This window comes from Mirounga leonina, unplaced genomic scaffold (assembly GCF_011800145.1).
Source record: "Mirounga leonina isolate KUSES-001 unplaced genomic scaffold, KU_Mleo_1.0 Mir_154, whole genome shotgun sequence".
Taxonomy (NCBI): Eukaryota; Metazoa; Chordata; class Mammalia; order Carnivora; family Phocidae; genus Mirounga; species Mirounga leonina.
This window is the reverse complement of record NW_023270389.1, coordinates 27,509,285-27,529,949: the sequence shown is the minus strand read 5'-3', so window position 1 is coordinate 27,529,949 and position 20,665 is coordinate 27,509,285. Positions and strand designations below refer to the sequence as shown.

The window sequence follows — 20,665 nt, the reverse complement described above, 5'->3', positions numbered from 1 at the left end:
AACCTGATGCTCAGTCTCACAACCCAAGATCATGACCTAAGCTGAAACCAAGAGTCAGCCACTTAACTGACTGAGCCACCCAGGTGCCCCTCAGTTTGTCACTTTCTACCAAAAAAAAAAAAAAAAGGACATCGGGAGTTTAATAGGGGTTGTGTTGAATCTGTAGATTAATTTGGTGAGTAGTGTCATCTAAACAATATGAAGTCTTCCAACCCATGAATATGAGATGTCTTTCCATTTATTTACATATTCTTTAATTTCTTTAACAATGTTTTATGGTTTTCAGAGTATAGATCTGGTACTTTTTGTTAAATTTATTCCTAAGTATTTTATTCTTGTTGATACTTTTGTAAGTGGAATTATCTTAATTTCATTTTTGGATTGTTCATTGTAAGTGTGTAGAAATATAATTGATTTTCATATATTGATCTTATAACCTGCAATCTTGCTATACTCATTTATTCTAATAGCTTCTTATTAGGTATTTTAATGTTTGATAGGGGAAGTTCTAGTCTATTTTTCGGTTATATTTTTCTCATCTATTTATTTTATGACATGAACTTTAGTTTTATTTTGTGAAGGTACCCCCCCAACCCCTGCCAAAAAAAATCCCATTGGGATCTTAGTTGGAAAGACATTAAATCTGTAAGTTGAATTGTAGACAATTTACATATTTATAAAATTTATTCTCATACAGGACTTATTTCTCTTAATTCAAAACATCTTTTATACATCTCAGTAATCTTTTTGTGTTTTTTTTGTTAAAGACCCATGTATTTCTTGCTAGAATTATTCTACAATATTTATTGTGTTTTGTTTGTTCATGAGCTTTTTTTTTTTAAGATTTCATTTATTAGAGAGAGAGCGAGCTCTCACATGAGTTGGGGGAAGGTCAGAGGGAGAGGGAGAAGCAGACTCTCCACTGAGCGGGGAGCCTGATGGGGGGGTGGGGATCGATCACAGAGCTCGATCACAGGACCCCAAGATCGTGACCTGAGCCAAAGTCAGATGCTTAACTGACTGAACCACCCAGTGCCCCTGTTCATGAGTTTTATTTTAGGGGCTATTAGTAATGTAAAGAAGATGTTTTCAGCATTATCTCCTCTGTTTGTTGTTGGAATTTAGGAAAATATTGTGTAATACCCCTCCATTTGTACCTGGTCACTTTATTGAATTCTTTTATTAATCTTAAGGGTTTTACCATTGGTTCTCTTGGATTTGGAGCTATCTCATGTTATTTACAAATAATAAGTATAGCTTTTATTTCTGTTTTCCATCTTACGAGTGAATCAGAATTTTCAGAAGAATGATGATGATTATTAACACAATGAACATATTTATCTTGTTCTGGATTTTAATAGGAAAATCTCTAAAATTTCCCCAGAGACTATGACGCTTGATACTCTTTAACATAAGTAGTACTTATCATTTTGAGAAAACATTCCTCTATTTCAATATTTTAAGTCTTTAAAATTAGGATTTGGGGATGTTACTGAGTGACTTTTCAGTATATACTGAGGTTATATATACTGAACCCGTTATACTGTAATATAATTCATTATTTTAATTACTATAGTATTCTTGGAATTTCCCTATCCTCATAGTGGTAGATGGTAGATTATTCTTATTATATTATTTGTTGCCAGTGTTATAATAAAATATTCATGAATGAGAATGATCTATAGCTTATTTTCTGTGCTTTCATTGATAGCTTTTGCTGTTAGGCTAAACTGAGTTCGAAGAGTGAATTGAGTATCATTCTAGCTTTTTCTGTTCCTGCAACAGTTTATAAAGCATGAAGTTATTTTGTACTTGTAAGTTTGGAAGAAGTCACTGATAAATTGTCTGGTCCCAGACCTTTTTTTGAGAAGTAAATTCTTCAATAATGTTCCTAATTTCTTCTTTACAATTAAAAATTTTGCCAGAATGTGACTAGCTATGAATTTCTTTTCATTCAGTTTACCTGAAACATGATAAACACTTTTTAACAATATATTTTTTCAGCCTCAAAGTGTTTGGTTTTGTTTCTTCTTCTCAGGTAGAGCTATCTTGTCTTCTGCTCCATTCACTCTGGCTTTAATCCTCGGGAATACCTATAGTTCTTAAGCTCAAATTCAATTCTCTCTCCTATTTATCTCTCCTTATTTTCATAACTTTCATCTTTTATTCTGACTTCAAAGATTGGGTCTCATGTTTATTCTCCCCGTTGCTGAATCAGTTTTCTGTGGTGCCGGTTCTACTTTTATTACCCACAAAGCAAATCTGAATTTTGCTCTTTCAACTTTACGTCCCTTGCAACATTCCCACATCCCACTAAGCTCCCTTTGCATTTCAACTTGTCTTTCACATTTACCTTTATTTTTTCCCATTTGATGCTGTTGTTCTTCTGTCTCATCTTTTTTTTTTTTCCTTTGGATTTTTGCTCCTATTTCATAGAGGTCATAATTTCCTGTACCTTATTGAGGATGCCAAAAAAACTTCTACTTTTTTTTTTTTTTTCTCATTCTGGTCATAAATTATTTTCAGAGATTTGATCCTTTTCTGGGCTTTTAGATGCTATTACCACTTTTTTGTTCTTCAGAATTTTTTAAATAAGTGTTTTAAAAATTTTCTTTATCTTTTGAAAAAATGCATTTAAAGGAATATGGCAAAATACATATAAAATTTGCCATCTTAACCGTATTTAAGTATATAGTTTAGTGGCATGGAGTACATTCACAGCGCTGTGTAACCATCACCAGCATCCATCCACAGACTTCTTTTCATCTTGCAAAACTGAAACTCTGTGCCCATTAAACACTAACTCCACGTTTCCTCCCCCGCCGCCCCCCACCCAATCCCTGGCAACTGCCACTCTACTTCCTGCCTATGAATTTATTGTTCTAGGTAGCTCTCATATAAGTGTGACCCTGTATTTCACATAGCATAATGTCTCCAAGGTTCATTTATGGTGTAGGGTGGGTCAGAATTTCTTTCCATTTTACAGCTGAATGATATTTCATTGTATGTATATACGCATATACCATATTTATTTATCCATTCATCCATCAATAGATACTTGGATTGCTTCCACCTTTGGCTCTTGTGAATAATGCTATGAACATGGGTTAACAAATATCTCTTGGAGTTTGTGCTTTTTCTCCTTATCTTTGAAGAGAGTAAATTTTATTTAGGTGCAGTAATTGTCACTAGGGAGGTCATGTGAGTTACACTGTTTTGCTTTCTAGCCTCCTGGTGCTAGTTCAGTCAGCTTCTCAGATGCACAGATGGAAAGCAGGTTGGTGTGTACAATTCCCAGGCCAATTTGTAGCATCTCAGCAAATACTCATCTGGTGTAGCTCTGGTGTCCTGCAGTGGAATCTTAGTCCTCACCCAGGGAAGAGTTCTCTGATTCGCTCAACCAAGGACTATAGGAAAGCCTACACCAGTGGTTTGCTACCCTGGCTGAACATTAGAATCACTGGAGGAAATTTTAAGTGATAATATGTTTAGGCCTCACCCTGAACAAATGGACTCAGAAATTCTAGGGATAGGCCCAGGCACCGTGGTTTTAGGACGCTCCTTAGGTGATGCTATTGTGGAGCTCTGTCTCAAGATGCATGACCACTAAGGCTGCCCTCTATCTGCCACAGGATGGTCCTTGCCTTGGGGACACTCACCTCCCAGGATGAAGAAGTCACTTCCAATCCTTCTCTCCACCTTCCTGCCATATTATTTTCAGGGAGTTGAAATCTCTGGGTAAATCTAGAAATAGGGGTTAGGGTGGTAGTGGTGGATAGTACATTTGCTACCTCAGCAAGCATTGTTCACACAGCATAGGAACATGGCTGTCCAGTTTTCTGGATTCTGATTCAGAATAGATGGGGAAGGAGGACTTGGTTCCATGGACCCTAGAGCTAGGAGAGGGGTCAGATCCAGGTTAAGTGTTGCTTTTGGTTAAGGTCTAAGTTTTCATCCTTTTTTTCTGTGTCTTCACAGGTGTTTTAGTGAGAGGGTGGCTAAGTTTTCCTCCATTTGAACTGAAGACAACTTGAGTGTGTTTTACTTGTTTCTTTCATTTCCCTTCTAGGCCAGAGGAGAGGGATTATGGCTAGTCTCCCTGTATCAGTGATTTTAGTATGGAGTTGGATTACAGTGAGTACTTACAGATCAATCAGGAAGGACTGAGAAGATGATGAGTATAGGAAGGACCGGCACCATGTGGGGTTAGGTCAGGAGGCTCCTGAAGAAGAGGATTTTTAAGTAGAACTTTGAAGAGAGGAGGGAGAAGCATATTTCAAACAGTGGCACCACCCTTTCAAAGGTACAGAGATCAATAAACCATGAACTCTGGGACAAGGAGGGAGGCAGAGAGGCATATTTCCCAGATGAAATGGAGAGGGGGGGACCTTTGGAGAAATGAGGCTAGCGAGAGAGTCATTCCAGGAAAGGAATCTTGAAACCCAAGCGTAAAGGGTTTGGAGTTTACTGGAAGCCATGGATGATTCTGATCAAGAGAAAGACAAGATCACACCCATCCCATCGGGGGAGGGAGGGGTTCTCTAGTCTGTGTGAATGGATGGATGGGTGGATGGATGGATGGATGGGTGGATAGGTAGACTGATGGGAAGTAGGGAGGTTGGGGAGGAGAGGATTGAAACCACATATCCACAACCTCCCTAGTTCTCATACTGGTCCACAGGGAGCTTGGGAGCCCTTAGAAATGAGGAAGGAGAAAACAGACTGTGGGAAGGACTGGAACCCTGTGTTAAGGAAGCCAGATCTGATACAGACTTTTTCCTTTCCTTCTCCTCCTCTTCCCATGGTACATTTAAAGTATTAATACGTGGCTTGGTTTCCCATGGTACCTATTACTGCAGAATCTGCTGGCATGGCCTTTAAGTATTTTCAAAGTGCTGTGATGTTGCTTATATTCCCTAAACCTCTGACATCACTGCCCCCTCTTTGGAGAGACAAGTTGGGAAAATCCCCATCTGCCTCTTCCTCCACCGACCACAGCTGCCTTTTGCCAAGGGCAGGCATCCAGGCCCCAGGCAACCACAGGACCCAGCTCTCAAACACATCCCAGACAGCCCAGGAAGGTCCCCAGAAGCCAGCCTGATGTCTGGAATCCGATGGCTAGAGGCTGGGGGATGGATGAGATGGCTTTTTGTAGTCCCCACCCGAGAGAATTCCGGGATCGTCACCCACAAAGCTGGCCTTCTGCCCAGATCTGTAGGTCTGTGTCTTCAGGGGAAGCTCATAAAGGCTATACAGAGTCTTGTCCCTGCCTCCCTCCTGGAAGGGTGGGTAGTTATTTTTATATATTGCTGCTGATTAAAACACAAGGAATGATTTGGAGGAATGCTCAGGTATCATCCTTTGATGTATACAAAGGAAGCGCCTTCCCTGCCTCCTGGGGTTCTTGCACATCCATCAACTCTCCTGACATATGGAGAGAAAGGGTGATTGGGCATTAGCATAGCCTGGAGAACCAGTTGAAATTGCCTTCGTTTTAATATCCCACCTTTGATCTGTTGAAAGGCTGACAGTGAGAGGGGAAGGATCTTATTAGGTGGCATAAATCAGAACTGATGAAATCACTTTCCTCCCAACAAACTCAGACCTTCCCCTGTCTAGGGAAAAGGAAGGAAAAGCGTTGCTGTAGCTCTGAGCTGCCCTTTCCCCTTCAGTCATGAGCAGGAACACACAGATTAATTGAAGCCTCCATCAACCCCACCCCCTGCCCCCTGCAGGGAAGCTTGAGTTCTCTGAACTTCTGGTGGCTCAGTCAGAGTTCTCTGCTCCCCATGCTCTCTGTCACCATGGGACCCATCCATCCATCCATCCCAGAGTGTTCTGGTTCCAACTCCTGAGAGTTTTCATTTCTGGACTGTCAGAACTCATGCACACTCTGTGAGGGCCTGGTGATGGGTTCTAGGTGGGTAGAGGCATGGCTAGGACCCAAGGGATGGGACCAAATATTGGACCCTGCTGGAAATGGCACTTGGAGACCAAGCTCTTCATAAGACCTCAGCCAGCAACATAGGGAGGGGAGCAGCCATCCTCCTTCATGTGGTTTCTGGGAAACTGTCCTCATGGCACTCTCTCTGGGGGCAGAGGTTGATGAACACCTTCTCCCAGGTGAACAAAGGCAGGAGAGAAATCAAACGCTGGACTCAAAGCCAAAAACCTTCTTTGGCTCTACTATCTATTCACTCTCTGACCTTGGATGATTACCCCTTTTCTCTTGGTTGAGTGGGGTCCCTCTCAGCTCTCACTTCTTTGACTGGTGGCCTCTTCTCAGCAGGTAGTTCCCTGAGCAGTGCTGGAAGCACTCATGATTTCATCAATAAACCCCCCCCCGCAGGGGCCCCTGGGTGGCTCAGTCGTTAAGCATCTGCCTTCGGCTCAGGTCATGATCCCAGGGTCCTGGGATCGAGCCCCGCATTGGGCTCCCTGCTCGGCAGGAGGCCTGCTTCTCCCTCTCCCACTCCCCCTGCTTGTGTTCCCTCTCTCGCTGTGTCTCTCTCTGTCAAATAAATAAATAAAAAATCTTAAAACAAAACAAAACAAAAAACCCCCCACAGATTGAATGCCCACTGTGGGCCAGTTTCAGGGAGAGGACAAAGCCCATGCCCTCAGGGGACTTCCAGTCTAATGGAGAGAAAAGCAATCAGAGTGGGAAAAGGGAGGTAAACTTGCTCAAAGGTACAAATTTGGCCTTAGCCTTTCTCCCACCTAGACCTCTCTCTGGCCCAAAGCTCCTTGCATTCCAAATCTGTGTCCCGTTTCCAGAAGTTTCTCTCAAAAAGCTGTTCTCCATTAAAAGTCTACCTAATAATACTTGCCAGATTAAAAAAATATTAATAGGCAACTTCTACGGGGCGCCTGGGTGGCTCAGTTGGTTAAGCGACTGCCTTCGGCTCAGGTCATGATCCCGGAGTCCCCGGATCGAGTCCCGCGTCGGACTCCCTGCTCGGCGGGGAGTCTGCTTTGTCCTCTGACCCTATCCCCTCTCATGTGTTCTCTCTCTCATTCTCTCTCTGTCAAATAAATAAATAAAATCTTAAAAAAAAAAAAAAAGGCAACTTCTACATCTAAAAAGGAATATTGTCTAATAAGTAAAATTTTAGTCATCTTAAAATGCTTGTGGGTCATGGGGGTGGGGATTGGCTGCCCTAAGCCTCTGCATGACGCCACGTGCTTATACAGTGGCCTGCCCAGTAAGCCCCTGTCTTGAGTACAGAGGGATATAACACAGAAGACTTGTCCAAAGAAGGTACCTAGACACCTAGAAGGACAGAGTGAGAAAGATACTTAAAGCTAACCCTCCCTTTGCAGGTGAAGAAACTGAACCCAGAGAAAGGAAAGAGACCTGTCTGAAAGCAAGAGCTCTGGGCATCCAGAGGCACAAGACCTTTGCCAGCCTCCCTTCCCCAACCAGAGTTTTGTCTCTTAACCTCAGCTGAGAAATGCCTACACCCTCTAGGTGCCTACAAGTTAAAGTTCAGATTCATAAAGCCCCCCAAGGACTAGCACATTTTCTTCCCAACTACTTATCCCATCTTGTTCAAGCCCTGGCTCCTGGCACACGCATCTAGTTCACTTGTACTTGGATCAGCACCTTTGCCCGCACTCCTCTGTCTGCCAGAAATGCTTGTTCCTTATCTACTCGGTGAAAATTCAGTTATTTTGTCAAGGTCTAGTACAAATATACCTCTTCTGGGAAACCTGTCCTCCCTTCCCTTCCTTGGATGAATGATTCACACCCTCTGCACACTCTTCTTGTTCCCCCAACTCTTGGTGTACGCCACACACGGATTCTCTCTCTCTCATTCTCTCTGTCTCTGTCTCTGTCTCTGTCTCTGTCTCTCTCTCTCTCTCTCACACACACACACACACACACACACTCACACACACACAGCATCACGATTGGTATTTTATTTATTCATCTTCACTGCTAGACTGTAAGCTCCCATAGGCAGGAACCAAATCTCATTCGTGTCTGTCTCCCTAATGTCCTGCATTGAGCCTAACTAACTTCTTAGAGCCGTGTCATCCAGTATGGCAGCCACTAAGCATGTGTGTCAATTAAAAATAAATTAAAAAATGCAGTTCCTCAGCCACACCAGCTACATTTCAAGTGTTCAACAGCCACATGTGCCTAGTGGCTACCATTTTGGACATTGTGGATATTGAACATTTCTCTCATCACAGAAAACCCTATTGAACAGTATTATCTTAGAAGACACCAGAGACTTACAGCTCCCAAGATGGAGGAATCATGGGTCTGGGAAGTCGTTAGCTGCCCAGACTACATACATGTCACTGCCTTGCACAGAGAAGATGTGTGAAGGGAAGCTCCTAGAACTGGGTCTGGAGTTCGATCGCTTGGCTTCAAGGCTTGGTTGCTACTTCTAGTGAAGATACACTGTCAACACCTTTTTTGGCTATAGCTCCAAACTGTCAGCTCTCTCAGAGCCTCCACTGACTGCTCTCCTTAGATAGGAAATTTCTTTTCATTGACTGGAAAGGGCCTTTCAGGGCAAGTGCTGATGTTCACATCTTGCTAAGGGGAAGCCTCATCAATAAACTTGGACAGAGTGATGGCCACGTGAAGGTGGTTTAAGGTTACCTAGCTTCTCCCTTTTCCCGCCCCTGACCCTTTACCATCCTAGGACAGGAATAAAAGGTGTGGGCTGAGGCAAAGCGTGGACTTCCCTACCACTCACCTCCCACAGCCCGCCTGAGCTAGGGGATCAGGGTAATGGGGCAGTCTGACGTCCCCCAGCACATGAGCAGCATTGGCAAGACTTCTAGAATTATGCAGCTGACCCTGGACCCATCTGTTCTACACAGCTGAGGGGTGTGAGGCATGTACATCAGAGTTCCTGGCCTGACAGCCTTGGAAAACTAAGCTTGCTTTTGCCTAGTGCCTCACACGTCCCCTCTCTGTACTCTTTCTGTTCTCCTGGGCCTGTCCTCCAAGAGCCTTCCTTTTTCATAAGGAGACATCTTTGAATTCTGTACTTGAGACAACCTCCCAACTGGTTCCCTGCCCTCTGCCTTCACCGATCCCTCCCAATCCAATCTCAACACAGGAGCCTCAGTGATCTTCTGAAAATGCCAATTTAACCTGTGACCCGCTATAATCTGCCCCTTTCCAGTTTTGACTGTCTCATCTCTGGATCCTTCTCACTCACTTTGACATCATTGACTAGGCACCACCAGATACCTTCCCTGCCTCTGTGGTTTTGCTTTTGTTGTTCTTTTTGCCTTCCCTCTAATACTGCCTCTTCAGAAAACTCCTACTCCCCCCTTGGGAGCCAGCTCAACTGTCACCTCCTCTGTGCGGTCTTCTGGGTTTCCCACAGGAGGAAAGAGTGGGACCCAGCTTCCAGAGCATTTTCCATATACTTGACTGAAGTATGCATAGTTGTGAGTTTAAAGCCACAGGCTTTGGAGTCAAACAAATGGCTTCACCTCTATGTGCCTCCTTTTCTACATGTAAGATGGGGATAATAAGATTCCTACTCCATCGGACTGGGGTGGAGGTTAAGTATGAAAATATATATGAAATGCTGAGCACACTTGGCAATCAGCTAACTCTCAATAAATGTTAGCAAAAGTTTTTATATTGTCTTATTAAATAATAAAGTAAATAGTCTGAGAGCTTCTCTGAAGAGGGACTCTCTGTTATGCTTGTTTGAATCCCAGCACTGAGCACAATGCTGGCCTAGCAGTAGGTATTCAGTGAATGTTTGGTGGATTTAATCCAATCCACCGGATTGAATTTTTTAATCCTTTTTGATTGAACTAAATCCAATCCGATTGAATTCAAGACCAAAGGAATGACACTTGGTGATTGAGTTGAGACTAAAATAACTGAGGGGCATTTCAGGCAACCTGATGGGTAGTGGGGAGATATTTGGGGCCCATAGAGACTTCATGGAATCCCTCAGGGAACCACAAAGGGCCTTCACAGGAGGCGAGTTGTGGTCTCCACAAAGGGAGCTCGGGCTGGTGTCAGTGTGTGCAAAGGTCAAGGCACCTGAGTACTGGGCCCAAGCTGGTTGAGTCTGCCTGGTCCCCAGGCGCCCTCCCTAAGCAGGGCCAGGGCATGCTACAGAGAGGGAGCACCCCCCACCCCAGCCCCGCCCCCACCACACTGTTAGAGCCCCATGGCCCTCCCTGTGGAGGCTGGTGGCTGGCACTGGCGGCTGGTGCAGGAGGCTAGGGCCTCCTGCCTGTGGAAAGCCCAGGGGCACCTTCTTGCCACTCTGCAGGTGCCAGCCTGCTCCCTGCTGGAACCCTCACCTTCCCTGGCAGGCTTTCCGTCAGGGCTGTTGGTCCCTCCAGGCAATGAATGGCTCCCACATGGAATATTTTCCCCACAGAATAACCATTTCCATAGTGGCTGCTTTTTGTTCTTTTTTTCATTTTCAATATCCTCCCCTTTCCACCCTGCCTGTACTCCACCCCAACCAGAGCCTGAGATGCCCCCCGCCCCCATACCATCCCCATCCTCTCTTTTCTTCTCCTTGTCCTGCTGAAAGTCAACTCTGTGCCTGTGTGGGCTGGGGAGGGGGACTAGGGGCTTTGAGGTGAAAAGCCAGCTTGGGTTTTGCTCAGAGCAGCCAGTTGACCACTGGGTGCCAAATACACAGCCCTTGTTCTCAAGGTACCTCACCCCCAACCTCTTTCTTACCCTCACACTTACAATTAGGAATTGAGAACAGAAGGTCTGGCCCACAGCTTTTGAGGATTTCTGAGCTCGGGAGCAGGACTGGCTTCACTGGCGTGTGCCCTGTGCAATTATTCAGGACCTCGGCTCAGAAGGTTTAGTGCTCTGCTCTTGCCATCTTGAAATTCTTAATCATTTTTAAATAGGGGTTTCCCAGTCTGTGTCGGGCTCCACAAATCACATAGCCCATCCTGCCTAGGAGGGCCTGAATGGAGAGCAGCTTCAAGGAGAGAAGAAGGTAGCTAGGCTGGAGTGGGAATTGGAGCAGAGAAGCACCACCAAACTCAGTGACCAGGTCATGGGATGAGAGCTGGCCAGGGGCTCCCCCTCTCTGAACTTCTGCATCTGAAATGGCACGTTGGCCCTCCTTTCCAACTCTGCAGAAACCTGATGGGCTGATGAGGGAAAGGGATACTGCAGAGCCTAAGATTGGCTGGGGACACTTTCTTAGGATGGGGGGCCACATCGTGGAGGGTCCCTGTAAACACCATCTCTCTCTCTAGGTGAAAAACAAGAGTCTTCCCCAGATGTCCCCAGCCCTCGGAGCCTACGTCAAGCCCATCTATCTTCATGGATCTTGGTTTTCAGCCTCTCTCTACTCCTAAGAATCCTGTCCTATAATCACCATGTTTTCTCATATCATGTGGCTCAGAACTGGAGAGAGGACTCAAGTCACACCGGACCTGAGTGTAATAGAACAGAAAGACACCCCTCAACCCTTTTCTCCCTGCTGTCTTCCTGGTCCTGCCCTGGGACATGCTGACCTTTTGATTCAAAGTCACCCTATGTCCAGGGAGCAGGTACTAGGTAGCAGGCACTGGGCTTAGAGCTTCACATGAATGATCCCTTTTATTTTTATTTATTTTTAATTTTTTAAAAAGGTTTTATTTATTTGACAGAGACACAGCAAGAGAGGGAATATAAGCAGGGGGAATGGGAGAGGGAGAAGCAGGCTTCTCGTGGAGCAGGGAGCCCGATACAGGGCTCAATCCCAGGACCCTGGGATCATGACCTGAGCCCAAGGCAGATGCTTGATGACTGAGCCACCCAGGCACCCCTGAATGATCCCTTTTCAATGAATACCTGATGACATCCATGGGTCAGCTGGTGGTCCACTAGGAGCCCTGACTCTGTCTTAGTCTTGTATTTGACTAAGATCTGGTAGGAAATAAGATGGATTAAAGAAAGAAATTCCTTGGGGCGCCTGCTCCCTGCTCCACGGGAAGCCTGCTTCTCCCGCTCCCACTCCCCCTGCTTGTGTTCCCTCTCTTGCTGTGTTTCTCTCTGTCAAATAAATAAAATCTTAATAAAAAAGAAAAAAAAGGAAGAAATTCCAGAAAGGGTCCATTAGGTCAGTCGAATGCTCTGTGGGCTGTAAGGGACTTCGGTTTTCAAATATATATATATGCTTCCTACAGCTCAGAGAGGTGTCTGTCTTTCTGTCATCCAGTCCTTTTAGGGAAGCCAGGCTGGTAGAAAGAAATGGAAAGGAGCCCTGAGTTTGAGTCCCAGGCATGCCACTCCTTTTGGGCATTTCTCTTTATCTCTCTGAGCTTCAGTGTCCTTATATAAAATGAGTGGGCTGCCAGTCTCCTTCAAGCTGATATAATGTGATTCTGAGTTTACACTGTTGTTCTTCTGGGTCACTGTCAGTCAACAACTTCTTGCTGTCTAACCTAAATCTCTTCTGCTGCTACTTGCTCCTGGTTATGTCTTGATCTCATTTTAGTCCATTGGGACCAGGTCCCCATGTCACTAGCTCTCTGGAATGTCCTATGGCCAGGCGACTTTCAGACCACCTGCCCCTTGGGACTTGGAGGGAAGGCGCCCCAGCCATCACTCAAGCTTTCCCTGCCCCGCACCCCTCCCCCCCCTCAGTCTCAGTCCTGGGCTGGGGGAATGTGAGGAGTAGTTTGGCCCTCTAGAGGTTAAGCTATTTCCCCAGAGCCCAAGCAAGCCCAAACTGGCTTGTGAGGTCCCTGCTAATCTGCCCTATTACCGCAGGTAAGAATTATAGTCAGAAATCATTCAAGGAGCCCAGGCCCACGTGGGAGAAAGAGAAGAGCTGTTGGGGGTGGTTGATTTTATTCCAGAGCTTAATTGGTATAATTGCTCTTTTCTTCCTGCCAAACCCAAGTCCGTCTGGATTGGCTCTCCCACCTGCGGATGGGGAGCAGCTCAGATAGGTCCATTAGTCTCAAATGGTGAATTCAGGCTGCTTGGAAACTCCTTTGGCCCCCCCACCCAGATGGCATGGGAGCCCAGGCCCACCTGCCCCAGAGGGGCCCCAGGACAGTCTGAACCTGACTCAGGAGGGTCAGGCAGCTTCTTCAGAGAGCACTCTATCCTGCTTGGGGTGGGGCAGGGAGAGAGTACAGGGGACTTCTTGGGGCTCCCCAAGGTTCAGAGGTCCCTGAGGGAGGGGTGGATGTCCCACAAGAGGGGAAGGGGGAATATAGAAGCCAGTACTGCTCCATTTTCTCCCCTGCTGCCTCCCTGCTCCTCTCTGGGCCCCCTCGGGAGCCCACTTTGAAGGGGGTGTTTTGTCCTCACAGCCAACCCTACCAGGAGAGCCCATAATTGCCAGATGCCCAGTTTCTCCCTTGGGTCCCCAGGGCCCCCGTGGACAGCCTCCTTGTTAGAAGGGAAGGTAATGCTGGGGCCTTTTGTCTGCCTTTAACCTCAAAACAGTCTCAGGGGTGGGGGGTTAGTCACACTATACAGTGAGGAAACCAACCCAAAATGTTAAGAGAGGGGTTTGTGACTAGATCTGTTTGATGGCTAAACCCACACTTCCTCCATGCTCACAGGAGCCCCCGGGGTTAGAGTTGCCACATAAAATAGGAATATTGTATGGGGCCTACTTATTTTTAAAAAGTTGTTCTTTGTATATCTGACATTCAAATTTAACTGGGTACCATCTCAAATATTGCATGGGACATATTTATACTAACAATTATTTGTTATTTACCCAAAATTCAAATTCCAATGGGCAACATGTATTTTTATTTGTTAAATGCAACAATACTCTGCTGGGTTCACATCCCCACCCAAGTCTGCCTGGCCTGAGTGAAATACTTGGACCTTCTGCTCACCCCAAACACAAATTCAGATCTGACTGATTTCTTCCATGTGCTTATCCCACCTTCTTCATTTGCCAGCTTGCCTGGTTCCCCCCTCTGGCATGTGTCTGTCCCCAAGTCTCAGGAATAGGGCTATAGGCACCTTCCTCCTGCAGCCCCAGGCACGCCCCACCACACTGCTCCAGGAGATCTGCAAGGCTTCGAGGGAGAGCCGTTCCCTCTAACACAGCAGAAAGGGGCCTGGCATCTCATCCAGTCCAGCCCTTACCTGGAAAAGTATCATCCTGAGCCAGGGTTGTGCTTGGCCTGGCCTCTGGGAGAAGTGGCCCTTCTCAGGCCCTCCTGCCTCTGGGTTGCACAAAGCGCAGGCAGTGGTCTAATTGGGGCCACAGGTTACATGTGAAAGCATACACATGCGCATGCGTGGGTCACATGCATGCTCACACATATGCATATACATGAGAGGCAGCTTCCAAATGCTCCCCCAGCCACAGAGGAAAAGATTGTTTCCCTCTTGCTCTGCCCCAGTCCCACTTCCTATCTGCCCCATAACACCTTCCCTCTGTCCATAGAGCAGGGGCCTCCTGGGTCTGTTAATCCCCCCTTTAGGTAGGCAGTTGCAAAGAGCCAGACCCCAGGCAAGCCCCAGCTCTCCTGGTCCCATACATCCAGTGGGTTGTTGGGCCTTATCGATTTGACTTCCTAAGGATGTCTGAAATCTGTGCCCACTTCCCCCATCCACACTGGCACTCTGTTCTCCTGCCTCTCAGCCTTCAGTCATGATACCCCACTTTCCACCTCTCCTTGTCTGAATCCTATCTTTGCTTAAGGCCATCTCAAAGGACACTTTGCCTGGGTGGTTCTAAGTCGACTCTCAGGGCTCAGCTGTCTGTCTGTGGTCTCTGAGAAGGCTGGGGCCAAGACGTTGCCCTCACTGGGCGGAAGGAAGTGGGGCAGTGGCATTCTTATGGGATGCTAAGAAGACTCCCGGAATTGCTGGATGATTTTATTGTGCCACGGAGCCTGCCAGGCCAGCCTGGTACTATCCCAGGTCAGGAGCAACAGAAACTACCACTAGGAATGGACACTTTGGGGACTGGACACCAGAGTGGCCAAATTCACTTCTCAAGCTTCTGTGGCTGTGGCTGTCCCTTTCTGGACAAGGAGGTCCAGATCATCTTTGATGATCTTCCTGCCTCCAGTCTGGCCCTTCTCCTATACCAACAAGGTCTGCAGAGGAATCTTTTCAAACAGAAATCTGGCTAGGTTCTTCCTTTGCTTAAAACCCTTCAGTGGCTCCCTGTTTCCCTTAACATAGCATTACTTACAAGGTGCTGTGAGCTCTGGCTCCACCTGCCTGGCTAGCTCACCTTACACTCTCTTCTCATGCTCCCCCCACCCCCCGCCGCTGCAGCCCTACCTGAGCACTTTCAGCTCCCTACCGTGCTGCACCCTCACCTTCCCACCTGCCTTCCCTCTGCTTGGGGTTCTTTTCCCCATTTACTCCCCCGAATAGTTCCTCCTCAGCCACCAGGTCTCTATGTAAACATTACTTTCTCCTGGAGGCCTTTCCGGATGCACCTGTGCTTCCCCTGCCACCATTGCCCCGTGAATGTGCCTGGCCTTCCCACCAGATTGTAAGCTACGTCAGGGAGGGCAGGGACATTGTCTTCATAGCTGATGTTTATCCAGTATTTCCCAAATCTGTCTGTGCACAGAAACATCTAGGGTGTTCTTTAGAAACAGGTTCCCAGGGGCGTCTGGGTGGCTCAGTTGGTGAAGCATCTGACTCTTGATCTCGGCTCAGGTCTTGATCTCAGGGTTGTGAGTTCAAGCCCCATCTTGGGCTGCATGTTGGGTGTGGAGCCTACTTAAAAAAAAAAGATTCCCAGGCTCCCTCTGGACCTTCTGAATTACACTATCCTGGGGAGGGACTTGGGAGTCTGTATTTTCACAAAGTTCCAGCCAGCCAGACCATCAAGAGTATGGTGACCAACATTGGTGGGCCATATCTGGAGTGACAGGCCTTGCCAGTAGAGGGCACTCACCGAAGGGTGTTTGGTCCCATCAGGTCAGGTTTGATGTGAATGGGAGGTCTTTCCTAATCGCAGCTTTCGAGGATGATCCAGGTCATTTTGCTTTCCCATCTAAGGTTCCAGCATTGACCTGTTCACTCCCCTTGATGGTGAGCCAGGGAGTTTCTCCAGTGGCCCTTAAGACATTTGGCAAGAAGGGCACTGGTGAAATGGCTTAGGGAAGAGATAGAAGCCCAGATGGACCTTCCTGTGCCCAGCCCGCACCCCCAGTCACATCAATTGTTCTTTAGGTTCAGGGCTATGGAGTCTGAGGGCCTTTGTGGACAAAGGCTGGGTGTCAATGACTGAGGTACCATATACATGTGGGAGAACCATGCCTCAAGATAGAAAAGTTCAGCAGTAGGTCCATAGTCACAGGCCAGCTTGTCTGGTCCCTGTGGGACTAGCTACCTAGGGTGATCTGATTTCAGCCCAAGTCCCAGAGCAGGAGGCAGAAGACAATAGTGTATTGATAACGGATATCATGGCTGGGATATATCTGTAAAAAGCTAAGATGGGCAGTCTCCTTGTTTTGCTGGGCTGAACTTCTAGATCTTCTAGAATTTGCACCAGAAGTTCTCATGTCACCTAAGAATCTCTGGTTGTCGCGCAGACAGGATCACCACCATCTGTTTACCTGTTCTGAAAAGTAGCCTATCAAGGACTTCCAACTGTAGCATAGAGGGGCAATCAACTGAGCAAGAAGCCCCAGGACTTTGGCAGGAGCTTCATCAAACTACTGGGTCCTTGAAGAGACAAGGAGCAAGTGGTGCTAGGGTTGGATGACAGGGAATTGGCTTGAATCTTTGGGGAGACCCTTTCTTTGGATAGGTCCAAAGGGAGGAGATTTCCCTCTATAAATGGTGGGAACATCCCTACTATATGGCCTTGAACTAGACAGGGTTGGGAAGAATAGTATCACACCCAAAACAGGGGAGCTATGGCATAGATTTAGAAGCCTGGGGGTGTGAGGGAAAGATTGGTTATTCACAGAGTGACTATGGGTTCAACATTGGGTCTGAGAGGAAGAGTTGGTGCCATAAATAGGAACATATGGCAAGAATTATGGGTTGGAATGGAGGCAAAATATCGGAACTTGAAGAGGTGGGGTATAGGCTAAGTGGCAGCCAAGTCGCAGCTTCAGTCCTAGGGTATCTCGAGGCCCCACTGGGGTCCGGGCTGGCCCAGCTCAACTCATTTCCAAACCTTGGTCTGCATCTTGCCCTGGATTGATCCTTTCCATCCTCTCTTCCACCAGGCGCCTAGATGCCAACCTCATCTCCCTGGTCCCGGAAAGGAGCTTTGAGGGTCTGTCTTCCCTCCGCCACCTGTGGCTGGACGACAATGCACTCACCGAGATCCCTGTCAGGGCCCTCAACAACCTCCCTGCCCTGCAGGCCATGACCCTGGCCCTCAACCGCATCAGCCACATCCCTGACTACGCCTTCCAGAACCTCACCAGCCTTGTGGTGCTGTGAGTGCTGCCCTGCCTGCCCCCCACTCCTGGCTGGGTCCTGCTGGGCCTGCATATTTACTCCAGAGTTGGGTTGGAAGCCTGGATAGCTTTGCTCTTCTCTACATGGAACTGAACCATCTGGCCTCAGTTTCTCCTTTTTAAAATGAGGATGATCATCCCCTGTTGGCCCCATGGGGATTATCATGAGGCCAAATGACAGTAGGGCTGTAAAAGTGCTTCGAGAAGCCAGCACACCATAATCAGAAAACGGGAATTAAGCCACTAGTTTCTTGCCATGCAAATATAGTAACTATACCAAGCTGATTGGAATATAAGTCAACAGTCTCTTAAGCGATTTCTACCACATTCAACAATCGGATGATGCAGTCTTATGCTTTGGCACAGGGATAGGATAAGTTCATCTCATTTCCCAGACTTGGACAAGCAGAGAAAAGCCATCACTTGTAATTAGACAGCAAAGCCCCGTGAGGGTAATTACCTGGGAGATAGTATCCCTGGCAGGAATTGGGGACCGGGGTTACCTCTGCCTCCCTGGTGGGAACTTCAGAGTGCAAATTAGCTCCCAACTAATTGCTACGAGTGATTGGTAAGTTCATAGGGTAATTACTAAGGGCTTGGAGGTCATGTGTAATTGCTTTGGGTTACACGCTAATTGCTGCGGGAACATATGTGTTAGTGACTTTGCTAAATGGCAACCTTGCCTCCCCTGCTCCTGGAAATCTGGCCCAATTTTCCAAACCAGAGAATGGATGATGTATAGGTCCATCTGAAAGCCGAAAACTCAGGCACCAATTTGTCTAATTCTCTGTCCTGGGAGACTGGAAAACCAAGAGGAGCATCCTTATGGATCACGTCCTTCTATCAGGATGGCCATTCCATCCCTCCTTCTGGGAGTCAGTGGGGGGTATTTATAGAGGGTGAACAGAGCAAGGTGACTGATTCTCGTTTTGGTGACAGCCCTATGACACCCTGAGGGAATGGGGTCAGATCTCCACAAGAGACAAAACTGGGAAAATGAGGGCCACATGAGGAGTCCCAGACAAATGAGCAGCAACAGCTGTTTCCAGAAACCCTATGTGGGGCACTGAAGAGTCAGAGAAGTATCTGAACAGCTGCTGCCCTCCAGGGGCTGACAGTCTAGTTGAAAGAGTGGAATAAATATGGGAAAAGACAGCTAATGATGTAATGTAACTTATATCAAGATAGCTGATGATAGATACAGATCCACACAGTGTCGGAAATCTGGGGTGGCTGAGCAAGTGTAGGGGGTGATGGGGAAGGTTTCATGGGGAAGGTGGGGTGGGTCCTGGGCCTGGGAAGATGATGAAGAACCAGACAGGTGAAGACAATGACAGTGTTCCAAGCAGTGTCATAAAGACACCGAGGGGAAAGCCCGGCTGTGTGGTGACAGCGAATAGGCCAGGCTGGTGGGAGCAGAGGATCCTCTTGCAGAACGAGGCTGGAAAGGTGGGGGGGGGGGGGGGGGGGTGCTCACGGTGTTAGAGCAGGGAGTTTGGCTTTTGTCTGTCAGTGGGGAAGGGAAGCTTGAGGTTTAGGAGTAAAGATGAGCAGGGGGGTATTTCAGGAAGGCTAATTTGGAGGATGGATGGGAACGGGGGCATTTAGGAGGCTCTCGTCTATCAACCAAAGTCTAGTTTAGGAGGTGGCAGAAGGAATGGAAGGGAAGACATGACTGTGAGGGATATTTTGAAGGAAGGATAAGTCTGATCTAGGAAAGAGCAGCAGGAAGGGGAATCAAGAATGACTCCAAAGTCTGGTTGGGAACCAGGGAATTGGAATGCTAGGTGTGCTACAGATCGGGGTGGGGGGGACCCCACTGGGCAAAAGGAGGGCCAAGGGAAGAAAACCTACTGGTGCAGGAGCAAAGCTCAAGGGCAACTGGTCCCTTTTCCTGGGGCAGGGCCAGAAACATGACCCCTTTGTCCTGCCTCCAATTCACCAGGACCTGGGAGGGGAGAGGGGGCTGGGGGAAGCTGTCCGGGGACTATGGGATGAGGTATAGAAAGACCCAGGAGGCAGATAAGGAAGACTGGGTATCATAGGAAGTAGGAAAGTTTGGTTAAACCCAACTGGTGCACAGGAGTCTGGCTGGCGGTGTGAGTAGACAAATGGGATGGAGGAGAAGGGGCTTCTCTGCAATTCAAACCCAAGCCAGTACTTTCATCAGGCTGCTGGGAAGTCCTTCGCATCACTGCTCTGGCCCTGATGGGACCCCCCCAGGCAGCACTTAATTGGGCAGCCCTAGTGTCACTCTTACAAATCTTGTCTCTTCATCGGACTCTTAAACCCCAACACCCTGCCCCAAGCCTGGCTGCTACAGGTGCCCAGGATGCCCTGGCTGAGTGAGTGGTTTGGAGGAGGCTATTGGAACCCTGGAGCTGCATATTTAGGAAGCTGAGAGGGTGTAGACCAGAGATGCTGGGGAGGCGGAAGGGGCTGGAAAATGGAAACGGGAGTCCAACAGGAGGCAGGAAGAAATGATAAGAGTTTGGTGACAGTCGGGAGACAGGCATGGAGGCAATAAGAAAAATCAAAAGCCCTTGTTAAGGGGAGATAGTTTATTCCCAGAAGGCTGCATTTTCCCTGTGGGATCGGAAGCTGCCTATGGGAGGGGCCTGTCTCTCAGCGGAACCTGGTGGCGCAGGTGGACAAGGATGGGGAAGATATACAGGACCCATGACTCTCAAGACCCCCATCCCTATCCATCTGTGCTGGATGGGGTCTTCCTGTCGCCTTGGTATTTGAACAGCATCTTGGAGGTCTGCATGATTTCTTCCCCTTGGAAGAGATTTCCTTTTTCTGCCTAAAGAGGCTTATTATTATTATTATTATTTAAAGATTTTATTTATTTATTTGACAGAGAGCACAAGCAGGGGAGCAGGAGAGAGAGAAGCAGGCTCTCCGCTGAGCAGGGACCATGGAATCATCATCACCTGAGCCGAAGGCAGAGGCTTAACCAACTGAGCCACCCAGGCGCCCTCTGAAGAGGCTTCTTAATTCTTGAACTTTACTAGCTTAACTAGAATATGTCACAGTGTAGAATATTCTACATCCGATTTTCCTGGGCCAATGTATACCTGTGAGCTGCAGATTCTATGCTTTCTTCACTTGGGAGAATTTTCTTCTGTATTCTGTGTTTGAATACATCTTCCATCTCATGTTTGGATTTTCTCCCTCAGACATGTCAGTTATCCTTGTGTTGAATCACCTTTGTGTCTTCTCCATCTGTGCATTTCTGTTCTAACCTTTTTGTCTCATTCAGCCACATTCACCATGATTATCT

General features: G+C 47.3%; 1 protein-coding gene across 1 annotated transcript in view; it reads left to right on the top strand.

The window, feature by feature from the left end:
* The window catches only part of LGR6 (leucine rich repeat containing G protein-coupled receptor 6), a 119,463-nt gene that overhangs the window by 59,085 nt on the left and 39,713 nt on the right, over positions 1–20,665 (top strand). The window contains exon 5 of the mRNA XM_035009597.1: positions 17,143–17,358. Coding sequence (XP_034865488.1) covers positions 17,143–17,358 — 216 coding nt within the window. The remainder of the gene's footprint in view (positions 1–17,142; positions 17,359–20,665) is intronic.